At 49.0% G+C, this 20,687-nt stretch overlaps 1 protein-coding gene across 3 annotated transcripts in view; it reads right to left on the reverse strand.

Annotated features, from left to right (window-relative positions):
• The window catches only part of FGD1 (FYVE, RhoGEF and PH domain containing 1), a 102,473-nt gene that overhangs the window by 14,193 nt on the left and 67,593 nt on the right, over nucleotides 1-20,687 (reverse strand). For all 3 annotated transcript variants that reach the window (XM_044305626.1, XM_044305627.1, XM_044305628.1), the window contains exons 2-7: nucleotides 19,873-20,064; nucleotides 17,835-18,012; nucleotides 11,999-12,449; nucleotides 4,324-4,413; nucleotides 2,824-2,972; nucleotides 2,556-2,712 (exon numbers count right to left, since the gene is read on the reverse strand). In XM_044305626.1, coding sequence (XP_044161561.1) covers nucleotides 2,556-2,712; nucleotides 2,824-2,972; nucleotides 4,324-4,413; nucleotides 11,999-12,449; nucleotides 17,835-18,012; nucleotides 19,873-20,064 — 1,217 coding nt within the window. The remainder of the gene's footprint in view (nucleotides 1-2,555; nucleotides 2,713-2,823; nucleotides 2,973-4,323; nucleotides 4,414-11,998; nucleotides 12,450-17,834; nucleotides 18,013-19,872; nucleotides 20,065-20,687) is intronic.

The raw sequence follows: 20,687 nt of genomic DNA on the forward strand, positions 1-20,687 counted from the left end.
CGGCTCCATCCTGAAGTCTACCTCCATGGAGACCTCGAAAATCCTGTAAATCTATTTCACCCTCAGGAAGCTGAGATATGTAAAGTTGTTTGATGCGGCTGCTGCTGAGATTTTAATGGGGTCCTCAGACCATAGGGCTGCTGAGATATGTGGAGTTGTTTGATGAGGTTCTCACACCGTAGGGCTGCTGAGATATGTGCAGTTGTTTGATGGGGTCCACACACCGTAGGGCTGCTGCTGAGATATGTGCAGTTGTTTGATGGGGTCCTCACACCGTAGGGCTGCTGCTGAGATATGTGCAGTTGTTTGATGGGGTCCTCACACCGTAGGGCTGCTGCTGAGATATGTGCAGTTGTTTGATGGGGTCCTCACACCGTAGGGCTGCTGCTGAGATATGTGCAGTTGTTTGATGGGGTCCTCACACCGTAGGGCTGCTGCTGAGATATGTGCAGTTGTTTGATGGGGTCCTCACACCGTAGGGCTGCTGCTGAGATATGTGCAGTTGTTTGATAGGGTCCTCACACCGTAGTGCTGCTGAGATATGTGCAGTTGTTTGATGGGGTCCTCACACCGTAGGGCTGCTGCTGAGATATGTGCAGTTGTTTGATAGGGTCCTCACACCGTAGTGCTGCTGAGATATGTGCAGTTGTTTGATGGGGTCCTCACACCGTAGGGCTGCTGCTGAGATATGTGGAGTTGTTTGATGGGTCCTCACACCGTAGGGCTGCTGCTGAGATATGTGGAGTTGTTTGATGGGGTCCTCACACCGTAGGGCTGCTGCTGAGATATGTGCAGTTGTTTGATGAGGTCCTCACACCGTAGGGCTGCTGAGATATGTGCAGTTGTTTGATGGGGTCCTCACACCGTAGGGCTGCTGCTGAGATATGTGCAGTTGTTTGATGGGGTCCTCACACCGTAGGGCTGCTGAGATATGTGCAGTTGTTTGATGAGGTTCTCACACCGTAGGGCTGCTGCTGAGATATGTGCAGTTGTTTGATGGGGTCCTCACACCGTAGGGCTGCTGCTGAGATATGTGCAGTTGTTTAATGAGGTTCTCACACCGCAGGGCTGCTGCTGAGATATGTGGAGTTGTTTGATGGGGTCCACACACCGTAGGGCTGCTGCTGAGATATGTGCAGTTGTTTGATGGGGTCCTCACACCGTAGGGCTGCTGCTGAGATATGTGCAGTTGTTTGATAGGGTCCTCACACCATAGCGCTGTTGCTGAGATATGTGCAGTTGTTTGATGGGGTCCTCACACCGTAGGGCTGCTGAGATATGTGGAGTTGTTTGATGAGGTTCTCACACCGTAGGGCTGCTGAGATATGTGCAGTTGTTTGATGGGGTCCTCACACCGTAGGGCTGCTGCTGAGATATGTGCAGTTGTTTGATGGGGTCCTCACACCGTAGGGCTGCTGCTGAGATATGTGGAGTTGTTTGATGGGGTCCTCACACCGTAGGGCAGCTGCTGAGATATGTGCAGTTGTTTGATGGGGTCCTCACACCGTAGGGCTGCTGCTGAGATATGTGCAGTTGTTTGATGGGGTCCTCACACCGTAGGGCTGCTGCTGAGATATGTGCAGTTGTTTGATGGGGTCCTCACACCGTAGGGCTGCTGCTGAGATATGTGGAGTTGTTTGATGGGGTTCTCACACAATAGGGCTGCTGCTGAGATATGTGGAGTTGTTTGATGGGGTTCTCACACAATAGGGCTGCTGCTGAGATATGTGGAGTTGTTTGATGAGGTTCTCACACAATAGGGCTGCTGCTGAGATATGTGCAGTTGTTTGATGGGGTCCTCACACCGTAGGGCTGCTGCTGAGATATGTGGAGTTGTTTGATGGGGTTCTCACACAATAGGGCTGCTGCTGAGATAGTGGAGTTGTTTGATGAGGTTCTCACACAATAGGGCTACTGCTGAGATATGTGGAGTTGTTTGATTGGGTCCTCATGCCTTAGGGCTTCTGCTGAGATATGTGCAGTTGTTTGATGGGGTTTTCAAACCATAGGGCAGCTGCTGAGATATGGAGAGTTGTTTGATTGGGTCCTCACACCATATGGCTGTTGCTGAGATATGTGCAGTTGTTTTGAGAACTTGCTCATTCATCGGCCGATTGATTATACATGTCAATTTTTGGGAAAATGCAATCGTATGAACATTTGCTAGAAATAATTAGCCCGGAAATTACGCAGTCTAATAGGGCCCTCAGTTTATTTGCACTTGAAGTATATTTGGGTCACAGTGCAAAATCCATACAGTAACTGGGCTCCCGCTTTTATAATATTGGTTATTCTTATTCTAGAATGGAAGTGGGGGGGATCATGGGTAGGTGTAGTACCATGGTACCAGAGCCTCTAGGTGTAATGGCGACGCCCCTGTTGCTCCTAGAGGCTCATTTGCATATATTATAATTTCATTTTTCTCAGCAATGTGTGCACATATGAACACGGGACCAACACAGATGCCTTCAGCTGCCAAGCTCACAGGTACAAAACTGCTGACAGATGCACTTTAATGCAGAGTCCATTTCTCTGGAGAATGCCTGAGCACTAACCTGCACTTCATGGATGATGCTTTTGAACTGGGATGAGCGCTCTGTCCAAGTGTTCAACAATTCCATGGCTCTGTCAAAGTTCTTAACGTACTCGCCATACATTTTAAGGAACGGAGCCAATTTCTGTAGAATGTCCCCAATCCGAGGGTTGCTGTCCCTAAATGGGGAAAAACATGGGAAAATCCGTCAGATAGATGCAAAATATGCAAAAATTGCCCCTGTGTGACTAGCACAAGAGCTTACAGTCCGTCCCCTCCTGATAACTCACCACTCCTGCATGCGTTTCTCCAGTTCGGGCAGCAGAAACTGTTGATGAAAGCAGTAGATGGAGCAGATATTGGAGAAAATGCCCATAACTACTTCACCAGGGAATGAGCCCTTTGTGGTAGCCTCCTCCATGAGCCGAGCGCAGAACATCTGCAATCAAAGGGAACAAGTCAAAAATGAGCAAATCTGAGCTTCCCATTGCTACTGAGCCAAGTCGATTGTGAAGGGAGAGGGGTTCTCCTTTAAAAGGTGGCTCATTTTCCTATTATATGTGTGACAACACAGAAGGCCGGTCATATATTTTTTCAGAATGGACTGGAGATAAGTGGCTTTCAAAAGCACTGGGCACCATTTATCCCAAAGAGCTACAATGGATCGCACAGGTTACAACCCAACCAGCTCAAGTCTTTCCTTCCTCTAACCATTAGACAAGCAGCATCGAAAAGAGATGTCTGTGGATCCTGCCAAAATTGGTGGCTTCCGCCAACACAAATCTGATGTCTATGACCCCTGACATTGGCAGCTTTCCCCAAAGAAGTCAGTGGAGAGGCGGCTGTTGCTTGCAAGCAGCAATCTCTCTATTAGGCCTCCTGCACACGAACGTGTACGCCCCGTGGTCGTGCTGCGACCCGCAAAATGGAGGCCGCAATGCACGAACGCCGTCCGCGGCGCAGCCGCAGTGGATCGCGGACCCATTCACTTTAATGGGTCCGCGATCCGGCCGTTCCGCTAATAGGACATGTTCTATCTTTTTGCGGAACGTAAGTACGGGACGAAACCCCACCGAAGCACTCCGTAGTGCTCCCGTAGGGTTCATTTCCGCACCATTCCGCATCTCCGGATTTGCGGACCCATTGAAGTGAATGGGTCCGCATCTGAGATGCGGAATGGCCACGGTACGGTGCCCATGTATTGCGGATCCGCAAGTGCGGTCCGCAATACGGCAACGGGAAGCACATGTTCATGTGCAGGAGGCCTTAGGGTCTATGGGAGCTAAGGAAGGAGCCAAGAAAGCAACAGTCCAATTAAGATAAAAATATCCCTTTAATAAAATATCTGATTGAAAAAAAAGTTGACAACTTTAGGAGATGGTAAGGGGGCTTGGTGGGGGTAGAGCAGATCAGGTCATCCCTATCCCTGTTCCCTACACCTTAAAGAACTGATGGCCAAATGTTCTTGTGACTGTAAGCTCTTCATCTTGACTTGTCTCTCCAAACATGCATCCTCGGCTTTGCCAAGCATTACTGTGTTCCCAATAGGGAGAGAGGAATAAGCTGCTGCCAGACACCAGAGAACAAAGGATCAGGTCTGGTCTCTTTGCCCCGGTTATCTGCCATCATGACAAAGTTGGGATCAGCGGATATTCCCTATAATCATTTAAGGTGTTGAACATTGTGGCATGGATCAGTCTGTACCCAGAGGGGGTCTTATTTTTATTTTAAGACCCCCCCCCCCCCTCTCCTTTATGGAAAGATATCATGATTCAGAAGGTTTTCCTTACCTGGTCCAAGAGATGTAAGCGGGACACATAAGCCTTCTCCGTCTGAAGCAGCTCATTCGCGATGTTATAAACTTTCTGGCGGGCGGTGAACTGTAAGAAGGGAGATGGGATTTAATAAGAGACATAAGTACGTATATCCTGCCATCATACTCACGTCAGCCCCACCTGAAACAGATCTCCAATTTTTTAGGAAACACGTGATCAGCCAAACACAGCCGTCACCCACGGTGGCCCATGGACCGTATACAGGCTGCCATAAACAGCCCCTTGCATTCTGATGATGACAATGCAGGGACATAACGGGATTTTGGCCTTTAACTTATTGAAGACAAGCTATTTAGTCACTTTGGTTTAAGAGGTTGTCTCATCTGGGACATTGGTGGGATATCGCTAGGATATGCCGACAAAGTCAGATAGTTGTGGGTCCCACCTCCGGACATGCACCCATCTCCAGAATGGGCATGCACGGCCGCCCTTCATCAAAGGGATTCTTCGGGCTTTTAATATTGATGACCTATCCTCAGGCTAGGTGATCAATATCAGATCAGCTGTAAGAGGAGACGTCACGCACAGTACGCACGTACCGTCTCCTTTCTCACCGCTGAGCAGGAAGATGGCACGTGCGCACTGCGTCTCCTCATACAGTTGATCGGCAGGGTGACGGGCCCCTGCTGATCTGATTTTTGATGACCTATCCTGAGGATAGGTCATCAATATAGGAGAGCCCGGAGAACCCCTTTAATTTCTACGGGAGTTACAAAAATAGCAGACTTGGCTATTTCGGGCAGTTCCATTTAAGTGAATGGAGCGGCGGCTGCGTCATTTCTATGGGACTTCCGAAAATAGCTTGCGTTTAGCTTTTTTCGGTACTCCCATAGAAATGAATATAGAGCAGCCGTTATCAGTAATCAGTAAAGTTCTCCTTTACTTTCGGGGGCCCGTTTTAGAGATAGATGTGGGTCTCAGAGGTGGGACCCACACCTATCTGACGTTGGTGACATATCCTAACGATATGCTATCAAAGTCCAAGATGGCACAACCCCCTTTCCCCTTTAAGGAATTGCTCATTCCCTAATATACTAAATCAAGGGTTTCCAAACCAAATGTTAAAGGGAACCTGTCACCGGGATTTTGTGTATAGAGCTGAGGACATGGGTTGCTAGATGGCCGCTAGCACATCAGCAATACCCAGTCCCCATAGCTCTGTGTGCTTTTATTGTGTAAAAAAAACGATTTGATACATATGCAAATTAACCTGAGATGAGTCCTGTATGTGAGATGAGTCAGGGACAGGACTCATCTCAGGTTAATTTGCATATGTATCAAATCGGTTTTTTTACACAATAAAAGCACACAGAGCTATGGGGACTGGATATTGCGGATGTGCTAGCGGCCATCTAGCAACCCATGTCCTCAGCTCTATACCCAAAATCCCGGTGACAGGTTCCCTTTAAGGGATGCATAAGGTGCAGTGCAATGTTCCTAAAGATAGTGATTTGAGACTTACAAATAACATCAGTGGGGAGCTGTTAAGATGGTGGTGCACCCCTAGGTACATACTGTAGTAGGGTAGCGGCTGCTGAAAGGAATGGGAATAACTAACTGCAGAAGCTATAGGGCAGGGATCAGGTATCTCGAGCCGTTGTGGAAACTACCACTCCCAGCATGCTCTATTCACTTTCATGGGAGTTCCAGAAAGAGCCAAGCAAGTGTGCATGCTGGGAGTTGTAGTTTCACAACAGCTGGAGTGCTGAAGGTTGCTGACCCTTGTCATAGGTGGTGCAAATATAGCCGTCCACCCTCACCTGGTGTATCAGGGGGTCCAAAGACGCCTCTGCCACATAAAAATAAACTAGTATTATAATCCATCAACGATTTTGCATCTTCACAGAGACCAACAGTAAGCTAGTCTCCTCCGTCTGTGCGCTATTCGGACTGCACCCACATAGCACACTGACCCATTAAAGTATATGGTGCAATTCAGTTTTTCGTCATGGACCAAACTGCATTATGCATTGTTCTCCTTCTGAGACTAATTCATTCAAATGAATGGTTGCACCGAGGCGCTGTACGGACGCCCCCAATCTGTCCATTGTTTGGGTATGGAAATTGGAACAGCGGGCTGAATCTGGCCTAAAGGTATTGTAAAGGACATAAGACTGAGATAAGTAGGAATGTATGAAAGTAATCAATCGTTCCTGCAACGTCTGGGCACATGATTTTCGAACAAGCAGTCGCATCTTTTGGTAATTTCCTATGAGTAATTCTCCATTCTCAGTGTATGACTTGACCTCTAGACACAACAGGCAGAGATAACACCGCCGGCTCAATCTGCTCAGTTAACAAGCTACAGCGTTGGCGTCAGAGTATCTGATAGAAGTCGAGTTCAGGCCTTCACCCAAGACAGATTGGCATCATAGATCTTGAGCTGAAACAGCCCCCCCGGAATCAGAGATCCTGAGCTGAAACAGCCCCCCTGCATCAGAGATCCTGATGTCCAACAGCCCCCGACATTAGAGATCCTGAGCTGAAACAGCCCCCCACCTTCAGAGATCCTGATCATAAACACCCCCCGGCATCACAGATCCTGAGCTCAAACAGCCCCCCAGCATCAGAGATCCCGAGCTCAAACATCCCCCCGGCATCAGAGATCCTGACGTCCAACAGCCCCCGGCATCACAGATCCTAAGCTTAAATAGCCCACCGACATCAGAGATCCTGAGCTCAAAGAGCCCCTTGGCATCCTAGATCTTGAGCTGAAACAACCCCACAACGTCTTAGATCCTGAGCTCAAACAGCCCCCCGGCATCATAGATCCTGAGCTCAACACCCACCCCCAGCATCCTAGCTCCTGAGCTCAAATAGCCCACGGCATCCTAGATCCTGAGCTCAAATAGCCCCCAGGCATCCTAGCTCCTGAGCTTAAACATCCCCTCTGCATCATAGATCCTGAGCTCAAATAGTCCCCCGGCGTCATAGATCCTGAGCTCAAAAAGTCCCCCGGCATCCTAGATCCTGAGCTCAAATAGTCCCCCGGCATCATAGATCCTGAGCTCAAACAGCCCCCCGGCATCATAGATCCTGAGCTTAAACAGCCCCCCTGCATCATAGATCCTGAGCTTAAACAGCCCCCCGGCATCAGAGATCCTGATGTCCAACAGCCCCCGACATTAGAGATCCTGAGCTGAAACAGCCCCCCACCTTCAGAGATCCTGATCTTAAACACCCCCCGGCATCACAGATCCTGAGCTCAAACAGCCCCCCAGCATCAGAGATCCCGAGCTCAAACATCCCCCTGGCATCAGAGATCCTGACGTCCAACAGCCCCCGGCATCACAGATCCTAAGCTTAAATAGCCCACCGACATCAGAGATCCTGAGCTCAAAGAGCCCCTTGGCATCCTAGATCTTGAGCTGAAACAACCCCACAACATCTTAGATCCTGAGCTCAAACAGCCCCCCGGCATCATAGATCCTGAGCTCAACACCCACCCCCAGCATCCTAGCTCCTGAGCTCAAATAGCCCACGGCATCCTAGATCCTGAGCTCAAATAGCCCCCAGGCATCCTAGCTCCTGAGCTTAAACATCCCCTCTGCATCATAGATCCTGAGCTCAAATAGTCCCCCGGCGTCATAGATCCTGAGCTCAAAAAGTCCCCCGGCATCCTAGATCCTGAGCTCAAATAGTCCCCCGGCATCATAGATCCTGAGCTCAAACAGCCCCCCGGCATCATAGATCCTGAGCTCAAACAGCCCCCCGGCATCATAGATCCTGAGCTTAAACAGCCCCCCTGCATCATAGATCCTGAGCTTAAACAGCCCCCCGGCATCAGAGATCCTGATGTCCAACAGCCCCCGACATTAGAGATCCTGAGCTGAAACAGCCCCCCACCTTCAGAGATCCTGATCTTAAACACCCCCCAGCATCACAGATCCTGAGCTCAAACAGCCCCCCAGCATCAGAGATCCCGAGCTCAAACATCCCCCTGGCATCAGAGATCCTGACGTCCAACAGCCCCCGGCATCACAGATCCTAAGCTTAAATAGCCCACCGACATCAGAGATCCTGAGCTCAAAGAGCCCCTTGGCATCCTAGATCTTGAGCTGAAACAACCCCACAACGTCTTAGATCCTGAGCTCAAACAGCCCCCCGGCATCATAGATCCTGAGCTCAACACCCACCCCCAGCATCCTAGCTCCTGAGCTCAAATAGCCCACGGCATCCTAGATCCTGAGCTCAAATAGCCCCCAGGCATCCTAGCTCCTGAGCTTAAACATCCCCTCTGCATCCTAGCTCCTGAGCTTAAACAGCTCCCCGGCATCATAGATCCTGAGCTCAAAAAGTCCCCCGGCATCCTAGATCCTGAGCTCAAATAGTCCCCCGGCATCATAGATCCTGAGCTCAAACAGCCCCCCGGCATCATAGATCCTGAGCTTAAACAGCCCCCCGGCATCATAGATCCTGAGCTTAAACAGCCCCCCGGCATCATAGATCCTGAGCTTAAACAGCTCCCCGGCATCATAGATCCTGAGCTCAAATAGTCCCCCGGCATCCTAGATCCTGAGCTCAAATAGCCCCCCAGCATCATAGATCCTGAGCTTAAACAGCCCCCCGGCATCATAGATCCTGAGCTCAAACAGCCCCCCGGCATCATAGATCCTGAGCTTAAACAGCTCCCCGGCATCATAGATCCTGAGCTCAAATAGTTCCCCGGCATCATAGATCCTGAGCTTAAACAGCTCCCCGGCATCATAGATCCTGAGCTCAAACAGCCCCCCGGCATCATAGATCCTGAGCTCAAAGAGACCCCCGGCATCATAGATCCTGAGCTCAAATAGTCCCCCGGCATCCTAGATCCTGAGCTCAAAGAGACCCCCGGCATCATAGATCCTGAGCTCAAACAGCCCCCCGGCATCATAGATTCTGAGCTCAAACAGCCCCCTGGCATCATAGATCCTGAGCTCAAAGAGACCCCCGGCATCATAGATCCTGAGCTCAAAGAGACCCCCGGCATCATAGATCCTGAGCTCAAATAGTCCCCCGGCATCCTAGATCCTGAGCTCAAAGAGACGCCCGGCATCATAGATCCTGAGCTCAAAGAGACCCCCGGCATCATAGATCCTGAGCGCAAACAGCCCCCCGGCATCATAGATCCTGAGCTCAAACAGCCCCCCGGCATCATAGATCCTGAGCTCAAACAGTCCCCGGGCCAATTAAAGGAGTCATAATTTGGAAATGATAAATGGATCAACGCAATACATAGGAGTGTATAAACCAGATCTATTTCCTTCCCCCCCCGTGACTAGGCTGTTATGTATGGTTCTGTAGCCGTGCAATGTGGACGCCTCACCCACAATTACGTTAGTCATTTCTCCTCCACCTCTGCTATTGTTTTATGTACGGATTAGTCACATATTTATATGGCCGCTAGGAGAGCTGCAGTAGGAGGTAACAGGCATGAATGGCCATGACCCTTGTGGTGCCCTGGTATTCTGCCTGGTGCTTTCCGTCAGCATGCTCAGCCGGAAGCTGGTATGATGTGTCTGCAGCTGGCATTAAAGGGGCTGTATATAAATATATGATTTTTTAGGGTCCAATCACCGGGATCTACACTGATCTTGAGAACAGGGGGTCCCTGACTCTTTTGTGTGAGCGCCTGTGTGACCCCCGCCCAATTTACTGTCCAGCATTACAGCATGGAGTCACATGTACATATTACCGCTCCATTCACAGAGGACTTGGGGACCCCTGCTTGGTGACTGGTGGGGGTCCCCATCATCAGACCCCCCAGTGATCATACAATGTTCATTGGACGACTCCTTTAAGTACTGCTAGCATGCCTGCAATTAATCAGCATCTCGGAGGAGCTGACTGCCTGTAGTGCCGGGAACTTCCACATAGAAGGTAAATATTACCCGTCGGCTCTCCTAATGTCTGCCTCATGAAATAGATGTATTCACCATAAAATAACTAATCTTTTATTAGCATGTGGCATTGTGCTGTTCCTCTGTTATTCCTCCTGGAAAGGCTGTGATTAATGGACTTTTCCCCTTCTCGATGTGTCCCTACACAGTCTGACGTCTTCAGCACTTACTGGACAATGTCAGAGTGTGTAGTGACACCCCACTAATTAGTAATACCCCGATGTCAATTTATCCATGAATTTCCAGGAGGAGTAACATGGGACTGACAACGCAGAATTTTAAGAAAAGGTGCTAAAAAATTGTTATTGCATGGGGAATACAAATATTGTCTAAAACAAATGGTATGCCAGGAGAGATGACGGGTCCTCTTTAAAGGGGTTGTCCTCAGGACAGTCCATTAATATTAGTGATGAGCGAAGCGAGCTCTGGATCCTATATCCGAAGTCGTTTCGCTCAAATCTTCCAGTTTACTGCTGTACAGAGATCCGTCGCCGTACAGCATTAAAATGTACGGCCTCCGATAAGGCGAAGTTAGTTATTCCCGAAGTCTTCGGTATTTGATTTTCAAACTGAAAAACCATTTGAACACTTTGAAGCCGAGTTCGGATCCAAGTTTTTTTTTCAGTTTAATAAATCAAATACTGAAGTTATTCACCAAAGTCTCGCGAGACTTCGGGAATAACTGGCTTTGCCTCGTCGGAGGCCATACATTTTAATGCTGTACGGAGACGGATCTCCGTATGGCATTAAGCTGAAATCTTGAGTGAAGCGACTTCGACTCTAGGACCCGAAGCTTGCTTCGCTCATCCCTAATTAAAGGAGTGGACAATCCCTTTAAGGTGACCATAAGTTGGCCTATCTCATATAGGTGGGGGTTCCACCCTTGGGACCAGCACCTATCTCTAGAAAGGAGTCTGCAAAGTGAAGGAGAGTGCAACGCGCATGTGCAGCCGTCCACCATTTATTTCTATGGGAACGCTGAAAATAGCTAAGCGGTGCGCTCAGCTATTTTCGGAAGTCTTATAGAAACTAATGGGAAGGACACCCACCGCTCCATGCACTTCTATAGAGGTGACAGAGCCAGTGCTCGGCTATTTTCAGCAGTCCGATAGAAATAAATGAAGCGCGGCCGTGCATGCGCAGTCTGTTCACCTTCACTTTGCGAGCTCCATTCTAAAGATAGGTGCGGGTCCCATCTCTGGGACCTGCAGCTATCAGTCATAGGTGGCATATCCTAGCGATATGCCCCCAATGTATAAGATGCGCCATCCCCTTTAAGATAATGATTTCCAACGATCTGAAGAGCATTATGATTTTATGTGACCAACAAAGATGTTTCTGATGATATGGAGGATTGCTCCCTGGGAAAACTATTTGCACTGTAAGAAACATAGTATTACGTGGAAGCCATTCCGATGCATAGCCACATGGACAGCTCAGGTCCTCCAGGAATCGCTCGCCACTCTGGCTCATAGAGAGTGGATGTCTATTTTTCCTAACGAGACGACCACTATGACCGGAGTGATCCCTTATGGTCCATGGGCAGTTCTGTCAGCTGTCGGATTTTAAAAATAATAATAATAATAATAATGAAAAGAGACTTCAAAAATGTTTCCAAAGTGGCTTCATAGCTTGGAATGATAAGTGTGATAAGACGAATGCGTTCCAGTTCCGGTTGGATTGGACAGATCTGGTGTTCCTCAGACACATGCCGAGCAGCTGTGTGTACGAACACAATGACCCCGTCTTACCTCACATGGATCCAGTCTTGTAGGAGTCAGTTCTTCTTCTCCACCGCTACCGTCCTCCATGTCGCTGTCACCTTCCGAGTCTCGAGGTGAGCTGTGCTGTACTGTGATATGAGGGGGCTCCATCTCTTCTCTCCCACCCTCCTCCACCTCTCCGAGGAAGCACATCTCCTCGCTGGTGGATGGAGAACTGATACTGTCAATGCCGCTGTCCCTGTTTGCCAGTTTCCCCAAAGAGTCCTGCTCCCCCCTTTCCTCCGCATCTCCCCCTCCTACGACAAGTCTACGTCTTCTCTCCAGGCTTGACTGGGACGTCTCCGGCTCCAGTAAATCGAGGAGTTTGTTTCCCAGATCTCCCATGGTGTAGCCAGGGTGCAAGGAAGGGGTGGTGCTGATTTCGGGGTCGGTGTCGTAGGTCGGACTGATGCGTTCGGCAGGCAGGATGATTGGCTCCCTGGAAAAGTGGAGACACAGCATTAATCGTCTGCGTGGCGAATAGATAGGACTGACTATCGCGTCTGCCCGGAACTAGCGGCTCTCTGGTTCCTACATCTTTAGGGCACATTCACACGACCGTATGAATGAGTCCGCATCCGTTACACAATTTTGTGGAACGGGTGTGGACCCATTCATTTCAATGGGGTCATAAAAGAGGCGGACAGTACACTGTATGCTGTCGCATCTGTAAAATTTTTAATAAAGCCAAAAAGGCTCTTAACCTAACTTGACCCAGGTTCATAGTGAATTTAAAACGTCACACTTCAGTTAAAAAACCCAATGTGCTCTTGAATTATCTGCTATGAGGGCGGTGGAGATGTGCACAATGTCCTCTCGCTCCTCAGCAATCTATACAGCATTGCCCGTGAGCCAGTTTATTCGCTGTCCACCAACTGATTCATAGCTGTTGCAAAACTACAATTCCCAGCATGCCCGAACAGCCTACAGCAGGGCATTGTGGGAGTAGTAGTTTTACAACAGCTGGAGGGCCGCAGTTTGAGGATGCCTGCCGTAGATACTTGATAGAACATGGCTGACTCTGTACTGAGGGCTGCCAATTTTGAAGTCATGAATCAGTTGCTTCACTAATATACATATGTTTTACAGCAGTGCAGACTTGTATGACACTTTATCAACAGTGATGGCCAGTTCGCAGTGCTCGCCAACGATCACATGCGGGCTGCCATCTTAACTCACAAGTCTGGCGATGCACAGGTAAGCCCTTACCTGTGCCTACGCCGCGAGCCGGTCTGAAACAAATGCGGTCACCGGGAGCAGGCAGTTCCGAGAACAGCCGCTGGGGGCCTTCATCGGGCTGTTCTTGGAACTGCCTGCTCCCGATGACCGCATTTGTTTCAGACCGGCTTGCGGCGCAGGCACAGGTAAGGGCTTACCTGTGCATCGCCGGACTTGTGTGTCATTGTGTTCGTACACACAGCTGCTCGGGGAACTGGCCATCACTGTTTAACAATAGCTGTCAGACCTGCAATCCCTCGAATTTAAATCACACTGCACACACTCCTATGTGTAACTGCTGAATAGACTAACTGGCTGATTCTAACTTAAATTGGTGCCCTGGCTAATACTGTAATCCTACTGCAGATTCGCTGTCTCTGAATATTGAAATCTAGGTAGGATTCAATATTCAGAGACAGCGAATCTGCTGTAGGATTGCACATTGACTGGGGTCATGGTTCTGTCTTAACCGCTAAGGGGAGAAAATCCTTCAACTTGCGGCAGGACCACTTTATGGGCCAGTCTGTAGAAACCCCCCATGGCTTACAGCTACTGTAAAAAGGGCAATAAAAGACAAAAAGAGGGCATTTAAAAAATACAAATCTGAGGGGTCAGCTGTAGCGTTTGAAGATTAGAAAGGGCTTAATAAAATCTGCAAAAAGGAGATTAAATTAGCAAAGATACAAAATGAACAGCAGGTAGCAAAAGAAAGAAAAAAAAATCCCAAAAAGTATTTTTATATATATAAACCTAGGTCTGAGCAGGTAGGTCCCCTAAATAATGGTAAAGGGGGGTAGTCACTGAAGATAAGGAAAAGGCAGAGTTCCTAAATAGGTTTTTTAGCTCTGTATATACAAATGAAGAGAAAGGAACTGATATCTGTGGTGCCGGGGCTGTTAGTACATCCAGTAATATACTGAATTGGCTAACTGTAGATATGGTCCAAGAGAAGGTAAATAAGGTAAATGTGAACAATGCTCCGGGTCCAGATGGATTACACCCAAGAGTGCTTAAAGAGCTCAGTTCAGTCATTTCTGTGCCCCTGTTTATAATTTTTTAAAGATTCTCTAGGTACTGGTACAGTGCCAAGTGATTGGCGCAAGGCAAATGTGGTGCCCATATTTAAAAAAGGATCAAGGTCCTCCACAGGTAAATATAGACCAGTTAGTTTAACTTCTGTTGTGGGAAAAATGTTTGAAGGAATCTTAAGGGACTAAATACAGGAGTATGTGACTGTAAATAATATTATAAGTGATAACCAGCATGGGCTTACCAAGGACAGAAGTTGTCAGACTAACCTGATTTGTTTTTATGAGGAGGTGAGTAGTAGCCTGGACAGAGGGGCGGCTGTGGATGTAGTGAGGTGAGTAGTAGCCTGGACAGAGGGGCAGCAGTGGATGTAGTGAGGTGAGTAGTAGCCTGGACAGAGGGGTGGCTGTGGATGTAGTGAGGTGAGTAGTAGCCTGGACAGAGGGGCGGCTGTGGATGTAGTGAGGTGAGTAGAAGCCTGGACAGAGGGGCAGCAGTGGATGTAGTGAGCTGAGTAGTAGCCTGGACAGAGGGGCGGCTGTGGATGTAGTGAGGTGAGTAGTAGCCTGGACAGAGGGCCGGCTGTGGATGTAGTGAGGTGAGTAGAAGCCTGGACAGAGGGGCGGCTGTGGATGTAGTGAGGTGAGTAGTAGCCTGGACAGAGGGCCGGCTGTGGATGTAGTGAGGTGAGTAGTAGCCTGGACAGAGGGGCGGCTGTGGATGTAGTGAAGTGAGTAGTAGCCTGGACAGAGGGGCGGCTGTGGATGTAGTGAGGTGAGTAGAAGCCTGGACAGAGGGGCGGCTGTGGATGTAGTGAGGTGAGTAGAAGCCTGGACAGAGGGGAGGCTGTGGATGTAGTGAAGTGAGTAGTAGCCTGGACAGAGGGGCGGCTGTGGATGTAGTGAGGTGAGTAGAAGCCTGGACAGAGGGGCGGCTGTGGCTGTAGTGAGGTGAGTAGAAGCCTGGACAGAGGGGCGGCTGTGGATGTAGTGAGGTGAGAAGTAGCCTGGACAGAGGGGCGGCTGTGGATCTAGTGAGGTGAGTAGTAGCCTGGACAGAGGGGCGGCTGTGGATGTAGTGAGGTGAGTAGAAGCTTGGACAGAGGGGCGGCTGTGGATGTAGTGAGGTGAGTAGTAGCCTGGACAGAGGGGCAGCAGTGGATGTAGTGAGGTGAGTAGTAGCCTGGACAGAGGGGTGGCTGTGGATGTAGTGAGGTGAGTAGTAGCCTGGACAGAGGGGCGGCTGTGGATGTAGTGAGGTGAGTAGAAGCCTGGACAGAGGGGCAGCAGTGGATGTAGTGAGCTGAGTAGTAGCCTGGACAGAGGGGCGGCTGTGGATGTAGTGAGGTGAGTAGTAGCCTGGACAGAGGGCCGGCTGTGGATGTAGTGAGGTGAGTAGAAGCCTGGACAGAGGGGCGGCTGTGGATGTAGTGAGGTGAGTAGTAGCCTGGACAGAGGGCCGGCTGTGGATGTAGTGAGGTGAGTAGTAGCCTGGACAGAGGGGCGGCTGTGGATGTAGTGAAGTGAGTAGTAGCCTGGACAGAGGGGCGGCTGTGGATGTAGTGAGGTGAGTAGAAGCCTGGACAGAGGGGCGGCTGTGGATGTAGTGAGGTGAGTAGAAGCCTGGACAGAGGGGAGGCTGTGGATGTAGTGAAGTGAGTAGTAGCCTGGACAGAGGGGCGGCTGTGGATGTAGTGAGGTGAGTAGAAGCCTGGACAGAGGGGCGGCTGTGGCTGTAGTGAGGTGAGTAGAAGCCTGGACAGAGGGGCGGCTGTGGATGTAGTGAGGTGAGAAGTAGCCTGGACAGAGGGGCGGCTGTGGATCTAGTGAGGTGAGTAGTAGCCTGGACAGAGGGGCGGCTGTGGATGTAGTGAGGTGAGTAGAAGCTTGGACAGAGGGGCGGCTGTGGATGAAGTGAGGTGAGTGGAAGCCTGGACAGAGGGGCGGCTGTGGATGTAGTGAGGTGAGTAGTAGCCTGGACAGAGGGGCGGCTGTGGATGTAGTGAGGTGAGTAGTAGCCTGGACAGAGGGGCGGCTGTGGATGTAGTGAGGTGAGTAGAAGCCTGGACAGAGGGGCGGCTGTGGATGTAGTGAGGTGAGTAGCAGCCTGGTCAGAGGGGCGGCTGTGGATGTAGTGAGGTGAGTAGAAGCCTGGACAGAGGGGCGGCTGTGGATGTAGTTAGGTGAGTAGAAGCCTGGACAGAGGGGCGGCTGTGGATGTAGTGTAGTGTTTTGCTAAGGCTTTTGATACTGTCCCTCATAGACGCTTAATAGGTAAAGTAAGGTTTATTGGCTTGGAAAGTAAAGTTTATAATTGGATTGAAAACTGTCTGAAGGACCGTGTCCAGAGAGTTGTGGTCAATGATTCCTATTAAGAATGGTCCCAGGTTATAAGTGGTGACCCAAAGGTTCAGTGCTGGGTTCTCTATTATTTAATTTATTTATTGATATTGAGGATGGGATTACTAGCACCATATCTATTTTTGCAGATGACACTAAGCTGTGCAGAACTGTACGGTCTATGGAAGATGTCCATATACTACAAGCAACACTCTGAGTGATTGGGCATCAACTTGGCAAATGAGGTTCAACGTGGACAAATGTAAAGTTCTGCATCTTGGTAGTAATAATCTCTGTGCTTCATATGTCCTAGGTGATGTAGCACTGGGAGAGTCACTTATAGAGAAGGATCTGAGTGTCCTTGTGGATGGTAGATTAAATAACAGCATACAATGTCCATCAGCTGCTTCTAAGGCCACCAGGATATTGTCATGCAATAAACGAGGCATGGACTCGCGGGGCAGGGATGTAATATTACCACTTTACTAAGCGTTGGTGCGGCCTCATCTGGAATATGCAGTTCAGTTCTGGGCACCAGTACATAGAAAGGATGCACTGCAGCTGTAAAAAGTACAGAGGAGAGCGACTAAACTGATAAGGGGCCTGTAGGGTCTGAGTTATGAAGAAAGATTAAAATAATGGAATTTATTTAGTCTTCAGAAGAGACATCTAAGGGGGGACATTATTAACCTATACAAATATATAAATGGGCCATACAAAAATTACGGTGAAAAGCTGTTCCGTGTAAAATGCGCTCAAAAGACAACTGATCAGAGAGAAAAAAGTTCAGTCTCCGGAAGCGTCAAAGCTTCTTTTCAGTAAGAACTGTGAAGCTGTGGAATAGACTTCCTCAGGACGTGGTCACAGCAGCAACAGTGGGCAGTTTCAAAAAGGGTTTAGACGAATTCTTAAAAATAAAAAACATGAATGCCTATGAAAACGTTAAGAAATCTGAGTCTCAATTCCTTTTGGGATTCGCATCCCCACCTATCCCTTGGTTGAACTTGATGGACGTATGTGTTTTTTCAACCGTATCAACTATGTAACTATGTAAGCTAGTGGAAGTCTGGCAGCGGCTATCTTCTATCTTCCACACACAGCACGTGCATGTGTATCAGGGGGATCGGTAGGGATCTCTTATGTGCCTGGCTGGCTTTAATATTCAGCCGTTCACAGATTGCATCATAGCACAACTGCAGTCGCTAATTAACTATCACATTAATATCGTTATCACTCACCTTTCAAATTTCTCAATCAGGGAGGTAACTGCAGAGGGTGTCCCATCCTTGTTCTCGTGGCGCAGGGACACCCTTGCAAGGCGAGGATCTGCAGGCAGTGGACGCGAAGGGGGTGGAGGGATGTGACCAGGAGGCCGGGGTCTTCTCACGCTCTGGAGGTGCGGGGGCTTTGGAGGAACTGCGCAGGAAACGGAGAGATGGAGGTAAGTAGCAGTAGACATACAGAAAGTAATGAGTGATGGACACTACACAGAGGAGGCCACCACATGGGGCTGCCTTACGCCCCGGAGCCACAGCTCTACCCCATTCCCAATAAATGGTATTAGGCCTCATGCACACAACTGCGTCGCATCCGTATGTCTGCAAAAAGATAGATCATATCCTATACTTGGCCGCAAAATGCGGATCACAGACCCATTGAAGTCAATGGGTTCGCAAAAAAAGAAAGTAAAATAAAATAAAACAGATGCAACACGGACATTTTGTGGAAGCACAAAACACATAGGCCTCTTTCACACGGGCGAAATTTCCACGCGGGTGCAATGCGTGAGGTGAACGCATTGCACCCGCACTGAATCCGGACCCATTCATTTCTATGGGGCTGTGCACATGAGCGGTGATTTTCACGCATCACTTATGCGTTGCGTGAAAATCGCAGCATGCTCTATATTGTGCGTTTTCCACGTAACGCAGGCCTCATAGAAGTGAATGGGGCTGCGTGAAAATCGCAAGCATCCGCAAGCAAGTGCGGATGCGGTGCAATTTTCACGCACGGTTGCTAGGAGATGATCAGAATGGGGACCCGATCTTTATTATTTTCCCTTATAACATGGTTATAAGGGAAAATAAAAGCATTCTGAATACAGACTGCATAGTAAAATAGCGCTGGAGGGGTTAAAAAAAAATATATATATTTTAACTCACCTTAATCCACTTGTTTGCGCAGCCCGGCTTCTCTTCTGTCTTGTTCTGTGATGAAAAGGACCTTTGATGACTTCACTATGTTCATCACATGGTCCGTCACACGATCTTTTACCATGGTGATGGATCATGTGACGGACCATGTGATGAGCGTAGTGACGTCATCAAAGGTCCTTTTCATCACAGAACAAGACAGAAGAGATGCCGGCTGCGCGAACAAGTGGATTAAGGCGAGTTAAAATATTATTTTTTTTTAACCCCTCCAGCGCTATTGTACTATGCATTCTGTATTCAGAATGCTATTATTTTCCCTTATAACCATGTTATAAGGGGAAATAATACAATCTACACAACCTTGAACCCAATCCTTAACGTCTGTGAAGAAGTTCGGGTACCACAGTCGGTTTTTTATCACGCGCGTGCAAAACGCATAGCACCCGCGCGATAAAAACGGAACGCAATCGCAGTCAAAACGGACTGCAATTGCGTACCTAATCGCGCGGTTTTGCTGCAATGCACCGGGACGCATCCGGACATAATCTGGACACGCTCGTGTGAAAGAGGCCATATGGTTGCATGCATGAGGTCCCTGACATTTGCTGCTGTGTGAAACAAGAGACAGATATGCTTGATTTTAGATAAGCGGCGCCGGAAGTGCCTGACAGACGCTTATTCTTTCTCCCTATAGGTCTACATCCAAGAAAAATAATCCCAGTCTCAAATCTCTGGAGCCTTCCCTAAAGGCATCAAAAGGGGTCAAGATCAGCAGCAGGAAATCATCTTAAAACTAGGTTTCGGATTAATTTGCGAAATTTCCCCTTTGACTTGTCTGGAAATAATGATGTCAGAACCCAATAATCATACAGAGATGAGTGGCGCCACGTGGGCACCGCTCATCTCTTCATTCAACAGCTGCTGCGGCTCCACCTGTGCCGACTACTCATCTTCTGACATGACGTTCTCCTCCCTCTTTTGAGCAGCTGCGGCATTGATTGCACTGCGCTGTGTCCCAGCTGCTGCAGAACATCATAACACGCGCTCTATTTCTGTCTCATACGCTTGGACTGTGGTGACTCTTGCTGTTTTCACTTCCCTTCTATATTCATAGGGAGCTCACCTTCGGGTTTGGTCTGCGGCGGGCGCCGGGGAGCTGCTGGTTTGGGACTGGGTTGATCTTGGGGGATCCCATTGCAGTCAGCTGAGTTTCCGGGGTCAGATCGGAGACGCTGGGGTTTTTCTGGGGGCACCGAGATATGAGCTGGCTCCAAGGAGAGGCTCTTGACAAGCACCGGGTTCTTGGGCTGGAGCCCTGAAAAACAGAAAAATAAAAAAGGGAAGTGGTAAGAAATCTATGGCATGAGACGGACGGGTGATTCACAGACGGGGGAGCAGAAAGTTGCAGACAAATGTGCACTTCGAGACATGGTATACTGTATACGGATCGGGGTGGGCGTTCGAATGGAAGGGATTGTTTGCAAACACTCTTCTTTCTGGCTATGCTCATCCCAGTCTTCCCGATTCATGAATAGAATGCTAGAAGTACAGTGAAGACTGACACTTAGCATGAAAACCTATAGAAGAGAGTTCATGTATACTATCTGCTTTAAAGCAGCCCTTCTTTATCACCCCAGTTTGGCTTCCACCTTTTATAATTAAAACAGGCCATTGGCTTGTTCTCTTTGGTCAAGGGCCTAAATATTATATGTGTATATGGGAAAGCTGGGTGACAACCAAGAAGTCCATCATCGCAGGTCACATAGAAGTTGTCACCCATCTTTCCTAGGCTCCTGATCATCCCTAACTCCCATACCGAGTATGTGATCACTGTACGCGGGCTGCCTGACGGACGCACCTATGCAGACAGACCGGCGCCCTCTGTGGTGGTTCACATTTGTTAAAGGGGCTGTCCAGGATTAGAAAAGCAGCGCCACG

This window comes from Bufo gargarizans, chromosome 9, assembly GCF_014858855.1.
Source record: "Bufo gargarizans isolate SCDJY-AF-19 chromosome 9, ASM1485885v1, whole genome shotgun sequence".
NCBI classification, from domain to species: domain Eukaryota; kingdom Metazoa; phylum Chordata; class Amphibia; order Anura; family Bufonidae; genus Bufo; species Bufo gargarizans.